The sequence below is a fragment of the Solanum lycopersicum genome, chromosome 12 (assembly GCF_036512215.1).
Source record: "Solanum lycopersicum chromosome 12, SLM_r2.1".
In the NCBI taxonomy this organism is placed as follows: Eukaryota; Viridiplantae; Streptophyta; class Magnoliopsida; order Solanales; family Solanaceae; genus Solanum; species Solanum lycopersicum.
This window is the reverse complement of record NC_090811.1, coordinates 46540654-46547842: the sequence shown is the minus strand read 5'-3', so window position 1 is coordinate 46547842 and position 7189 is coordinate 46540654. Positions and strand designations below refer to the sequence as shown.

At 37.8% G+C, this 7189-nt stretch overlaps 1 protein-coding gene across 2 annotated transcripts; it reads left to right on the top strand.

Moving 5' to 3' along the window:
- Window positions 1-1015: 1015 nt before the first annotated feature.
- On the top strand, window positions 1016-3961 carry LOC101255669 (uncharacterized). 2 transcript variants are annotated; one of them, XM_004252180.5, is made up of 3 exons: window positions 1016-1392; window positions 2246-2368; window positions 3591-3961. In XM_004252180.5, exons 1-3 carry the CDS (start codon window positions 1119-1121, stop codon window positions 3746-3748), a joined length of 555 nt encoding a protein of 184 aa, XP_004252228.1. In that variant the 5' UTR covers window positions 1016-1118; the 3' UTR covers window positions 3749-3961. The 2 variants fall into 2 exon arrangements, with proteins under 2 accessions (XP_004252228.1, XP_019067196.1); XM_019211651.3 differs by having other exon boundaries at window positions 1056-1392; window positions 3539-3961.
- Window positions 3962-7189: the final 3228 nt, after the last annotated feature.

Here is a 7189-nt window from a genome sequence, read left to right as displayed (position 1 = left end):
TTGGAAAGCACAGGAATTACAAGGGTTCATGGGAAATCATCATAAAAACATGAGATTAACTCAATTCATCATAGATCAATCAATTCAATCAATAATTAAAAGAACCCAAATGAAAAATTCTAACTCAATTGGGAATTTCTAACTTTGAAAATTAGAGAAATTGAAAAATCCATGCGGAGGAAAAAGCTTCGTTGATGAAAACTACAATTGCTTAACTTCAATGGAAGATTAGGAGACTTGATTGAAACCCTTCTTCTTCAAGCTTTTTAGAGAGAGAAATATTTTTTTAGAGAAAGACTTGTTTTTCTTTTGTAAATTTGTGAGAATGATTTTCAGTTGAGAATTTTTGGGGTTAAAACATTTATATCAGGGTTTCGGTAAAGGTAAAACGATATAATATTAGACTAGAATAATTAGAAAAATGTCTAAAAATTCCTCAGAGAAATAACTGTCGGCCCCATCCATACCCAACCTACAATTCATTGGTCACACCACGGACCGTCTTAGTTGTTCGTGGTTGAGATTAGAGACTTCCCAATTATGGACCCCTAATGATGGACCCTACCTACGGTTCATGGGTCCATCGATGGGCCTTGGACCAGGGTTGTAGGTATCACTCCTTGACCTCAAAATCCCTCTAAGTCTGGAACTCACCTACGACCCTATCTAAGACTCGTGCATTAATTGGATGACAGACTGTGCTAATGAACCGTTTAAAGATACAGGAAACTTGACATTTTGGAAAAACAACCTCCCCAACCACGGACACCACTGACGGTCCGTCATCCCACCCATTGACCGTTAGTGGTATCGTTAGTGCTGACAACAAATCTGTGAAAACTAAAATTTCTCCCCTTTTTGAATTCGATGTGTTACAAAAATTATTTTTCTAAAGATTATGTTATAGTCTCAAACAAAAAAAAAATGGAAAAAATCTTTCATGAACCAGTCAAACATTAAAATATATTTTCAAAAAAATATTTTTTATTCAACAACATAAGACAGACGAAAAAATAAGTTAAAAATTCAATTGTTTTTTTCCTTTGTACCGAATACAGAGTCAGGGATAAAGAAAATGACCCCTCTTGCACTATTTTACCATTTATAGAGGGTTTCTTATGTACAGAAATGTATCGATCTCCTGGACCGAGCAAGTAAAGTGGGTTAGTGAGATGAGCTCTTCAAGGTCACCTACTCGATCTCAAGGAGAGAGAGCACGAAGTTTTGACGGTGAAGCTAAAAGGATGTGCTGGGCCAAGGCTGAGACCGTACCAGGTCGACATCCTGAGCGCTGGCGGAAAGATTCCGCCGGAAACATTCTCTGCAAACGCCTCTTCAATTGTCAAGGCTGTCTTTGCTTTGAATATGATCACATCATTCCCTTTTCGAAAGGTCTACCTTCTTCCCTTCCATTAGTCTCTTTCCATTATTTCTAGTTTGTTCATCTACTTGTCATTGAGGATTCATTGTTTCTTTATTACTCTTTAACTCAATCTTTGGAGTTTTATATATATGATTTTTATTCTCAATCCCAGCTAATTTTGGAATTGAGCCTTTGTTGCTTTTAAATATAAAGTTCTAATTTGCCCATGTAATTTACTAGGAAAATGAATTTTCTTACTGTGTACTTTTTTTGATTAGGTTAGATATAAGGAGGGAGTTGCAGGGCTATAATTGTTGTTTTATATGAGGATGATGATGTTCTTTGTAGTCATTCTTGATTTCTGTTAACAGGGAAGAATCTCATATGTAGTTTTCGTGCGTCAGAAACTTTTCATTTGAGTGAAGAGTTATTGGAAATAACCTCTCTACTTCACAAAGATTTCTGGATATGTTGTTGTTGTAGTATGTTATTCTTTATTTTTACTACTACTTTTTGCTTCATTTTCTTGTTTATTTTGGTGTTATTTTGCTTTGATTAAACTTTTTCTTGAGCCGAAAATCTATTAGAAACAACCTGTCAACCCCACAATGGTAGGGTTAAGGTCTGGCTTCATCAAACCTTTCCCATATCACACTTGTGGATTTCACTGGGTATGCTGTTGATTCACACCTAAAACTCATTTTGGATTTTTGTGGTTTAGTGATTTTAATCATTTGGATATTAACTGATAAAAAGGTATCCTTTTCCATTTCTTTTCACGTCCAGTGGTTGGGTGATAGACATGGAGATGGGTCTCTTAAGCTTTTATTTGGTGATCAATAAATGGTTAATGCACCATTTAAAATGTTTTCACTTATGCAGGGGGTGAGTCCATAGCAGAGAATTGTCAGATCCTTCAGACAAGGGTGAACCGACTTAAATCCAATAAGGATGAGATTGATGTTAGTCGGTTAAAAAGCTACTCCTGTGATATCAAGTTCACTGGTATTCTACTTTGGTCTTTCCCTATGTGTTCTGCTTCTATCACTTAACACGGTATCAATCTTTATGGCTTCTGGACAAGCCACACCAGTGGAGATATGTGACTTATATTCTGTAGCCTTTTAAGATTAAAAGTCTGTTATTTCCTTGGTAATGTTGGAGCTAAAAGCCATTGCCTGATCTGCTTCTGGATTACAGGATCACTTTCGAACATTATGCTGAAATATTCTTGTTTACATTCTGGGATTACAGTTTAGAGTGTCATTGAACTTGTTGCTATGATTTTATTTTTATGGCAGATTTTAGGTATTTCCATATTTTCAGCATACAGTATGAATCATCACATTAAGATTAATCTACTGTACATCTTTTTGTGCCTCTTACAGCCAGTAGCGGTTGAAGAAGTTTTTGATTTTAAGCTGGTTTCTGAATTCAATTTGAAGTTTTGTTTAGAATTGAGTCGTAGCTCTTATTAACTGTAGTGAGAAGGTATGATGTAGAAACAGGATTAACAGCACACAACAAGTAATAGACTTGTTTTTCTTTTTTGTGAACGTGGATTTGACAGTTCTTCTGAAACTATGAAGATACAATCTACGTAGTTTCAGATTTAAACTTTGCTACTCTGAGAAAGTTGGGCAGCATCTACCAAGATAAAGAATTTATTTATGAATTTAAACTGTCTAGCTAACATAACAAAAGGAATTCTTCTAGGTGGAACAATATAGTTCTCCTTCCTCAGAGTAGCAAAGCTTCTGATCTCTATATTATCTTCTCACTAAGGATAGGACCAATAACATTTGCTTGGATCTTTCAACTGGACAGCTCCCTCTCCCTAGTTGTGCAAGTCATACCAAAAGTAACATAAAAGTGCCCTTGTTCAGTTGGTACAAACTAGTGATGTCACCTGCAAGATCAGGTGTGAACCCAGCTATGACCTATTTTTATTTTTTTTAATTCTAAGTTTAGCTTTTAGAGCTTATGTTGGTGCACTCGAAATCATCAAAATATGGGTTTGCCTTTGAATTATCACGTAGAGTGCGTGTGTCTATTTGTGTAATTTTATACAAGTTTAAGTGTATTACTTGTGCATACCCAAAGTCAGAGGGCATAGATGTGCGTGAAGCCAAATTATAGCGTACGTTTATGTATTATGCCATTTTTTTTTTGCAGCAGTCACATTTTACTCTATTACTCCTAATACAATAAAATATGGGCCATGCAGTTAAAGAGCTGGATGTTATTGAAATGGCTGTTTATGGGGATGTTCTCCGACCTGGAAAGCAATGCCGTTGTAGAACTGTTGCTGAAATGCTAGGCCAATATAAATCAAAAGACCGGACTGCTCCCTGCAAGTTACCATATGCTGATGAATCCTTATAGAAGGCGGTGAAGGAACCTTACATTTCTCAGTTGTATTGTTTGTGCAACTCATTAATATTGTTGTATTTCAATGGCTTCAATTGAAGTTCAATTGTTTATGTAGCTCAGCAGCTAATTGAGTGAATTGGTGGATAGAGTGTCGCTTTCTGAACTTAAGTGTGCTGAGTGAGTCCATGGAATTTCTCAAGATAATGCTCAAGTTATTTGCAACAACTGAGTTTTATTGTTGTCACCTTTAAGTTTTGAATTGGGCCTGATTAAAATGAAATGGATACACAGGATTCCTATAGCTGGTCCGACTAATTTGGAATCGCTTGATTTTGGCTGGGTTTGTGGTAAGTTGAGTCTGGTTTCAAATTTCAATCGTGAAATCTATATTTTATATTATCCAAATCTATCTTGAGAAAATTGAATCAGAAGTGTTTTTAAAGTCTTCAATTAAGTATTTTTGACTATTTTGAACAAAGTATTAGATTAAGTTAATTGGGGAGTCATTAACATTTTCGAGAACTTTTAATCTTTTTTATAAGTACAAAACAATCTACACAAAATAAACAAAATCTTCACTCCCTCTCTCAAATATCCACCTCAATTGTGTGTGTCTCTCAATCCCACAGCTTCTATTTCTCTCAAAAGTTCAAAATTGTTCTGTTCTACCAACCAACTTTCAACTTTCGACGGCTTCAACTTTTCATCTTCCGGCAACTAAGTTCTAACTATCAATCTCTCTCTTCGCAAGTAAGGTGAATGACTTTATTTTATTTTTTTGAAAAAAATTCAGGTTTTTTTTATAAAGAAAAAGAACTTTTCAAGTATTCATTCACAATTTTAAAGTTTGATGCTTAAAATAGAAAAACAATCTCGAGAAAATTCTAATTTTTTATTTTTGTTCTCTTCACTCATGTTTGATGTAAATGTGATATCCTTTTAAAGTGAAATATTATATTTATTATTATTATTTTTGTAACGACCTGTTTAGTCGTTTTGAGCAGCAGACTTTATTTCTGGAAAAACTGGCAGAAGCGCCGGACCCCACGACGGACCGTCATGGGCACGACGGACCGTCGCAGGGTCTCGTTTCAAAACACTTAGAAAATCTGAATTTGGGTACTGAAAATCGACTCTCTGAACTTCGTGACGGAATGGCAGGACGGACCGTCACAGGCGTGACGGACCGTCATAGATTGTTCAGTGTAAATTGACTCTCTGACCCTTGCGACGGCCTGCAGGACGGACCGTCGCAGGCGCGACGGCCCGTCATAGTTTGCATAATCCCAGTTGGAGTCGGATTTCTGGTTAAGTTTTAAGGGACGTTTTTGACTGTTCTTGCCTTAATTATAAAGTTCGTGGGTTTATATTAATAACTCAAATTCTTGGGGGTTAAAAGAGGTAACCCTAAGTTAATTAGTGGGGTATTATTGCCATTTTTTATTCTTAATTATATACTAATTAGGGTAAAAGAAAGAGGGTTTGAATAAAGAAAATAGAAAGAACAAGAGAAAGAGAGGGAAAGTTGAACGAGAGAGAGGATCAAACGAGAGGAAAAACACAAAGCTTGGGAAATTGCTTGCTTGATCACGAATCTTCGGTGGAGGTAGGTTATGGTTTTCATGCTTCATAAGTAAACTCTTAATAGTGAATGATATGTATTGGTAGTATTGTAAACCCTACTATATGCTTAATGGTATGTTTGCATGAATATGATTATGTGATTGTGATAAGATAAGCATGATGAAAATATTGAATCCCAAATCTTGAAAAGAAACTTTAATATACATTATTAATGATGATGCCTTGGTATAAAAGAAGGCTTGATGAATTAAAGTAATGAGATTGATGATGCCTTGGAATAGAGAAGGCTTGATGATTTACAGAATGATATTAGTGGATCGGAGTGTCACGTTCCGACACATAGTATTAGTGGATCGGAGTGTCACGTTCCGACACATAGAATTAGGGGATCGGAGTGTCACGTACCGACACATGTAGGGGATCGGAGTGTCACGTTCCGACACATGTAGGGGATCAGAGTGTCACGTACCGACACATATAGGGGATCGGAGTGTCACGTTCCGACACATGTAGGGGATCGGAGTGTCACGTTCCGACACATAGAATTAGGGGATCGGAGTGTCACGTTCCGACACATAGAATTAGGGGATTGGAGTGTCACGTACCGACACATAGTAGTAGGGGATCGGAGTGTCACGTACCGACACAAGAGGAAGAAAGATAATGAATCTTGAAAGATGATAATATACTCAACTTAATAAACTTAATTCCCAAATGAGTATGGCATTGAGGCTTGAGCTCTCATGGATGAACTTGATGGTACTTATTGATGATTATAGTACTTGTTGTTGCTACATGTTGAGTTTTATAGTTGATTTACGATAATATTTGATATATACTGTTCCCTATTTTGAGTTGGCCGATGATATCTACTCAGTACCCGTGTTTTGTACTGACCCCTACTTTTATGTTTTTCTTCTTGTTATTTGTGGAGTGCAGCAAACGTGCCGTCATCTTCGACTCAACAGTAACTCAAGCCAGTCTTCGTCACACCGGATCTTCAGGGTGAGCTAACGCTTCTAGCTTGGACTGGATCTTCTCCTTCATGTCTTGATGCCTTGAACTTCCGGCATGGACTAGCTTCTTATGTATTTTTAGCTTCTTAGAAACTCTTAGAATTAGTAGTTTAAAGTAGATGTTCTTGTGATGATGACTTCCAGGTTTTGGGAATAATAGATGTTGAATAATAATATTATATTGAAATGTTAAGGTTTAGATTGGTTGGTTCGCTCACATAGGAGGGTAAGTGTGGGTGCCAGTCGCAACCCGGTTTGGGTCGTGACAAACTTGGTATCAGAGCATTAGGTTCGTTGGTCTCATCACACAAGAACAGGTCTAGTAAAGTCTTAAGGAACGGTAGGGGGACGCCTTTACTTTTCCTTGAGAGGCTATAAGACTTTAGGAAAATCTCACTCTTTCATTCTTTCTTTCGTGCTACTACTTGAGTCCAATCGGTATCTAGGCGATACGAATTGGTATCTGACCATCTTCACTCTCTTTTGCAGATGGTTAGAACTAGAGCAACGACTACGCCAACACCAACACCAGCACCGGCGGGACAGGGTGCGTCTGAGCCAGCCACTGGGGCTGTAGCTCGAGGAAAAGCAGCGGCAAGAAGCCGTGGTAGAGGTCGTGGGAGGACGTCCTCTAGGGGAAGAGGACAAGCACCTAGCCCATCTGATACTAGGGCAGTGACTCCTCCACCGACTGAGGAAGTAATAAGAGAAGGGGAGGATGGGGAAACTGAACAAGTGCAGAATGAGGGATTGCCACCCCAACCTACCCCAGAGATGATCAATCAGGTTCTGGCTTATCTTAGCGGGTTATCTGATCAGGGCCAGACACCCCCAGTGTTTTCTGCACCAGCAC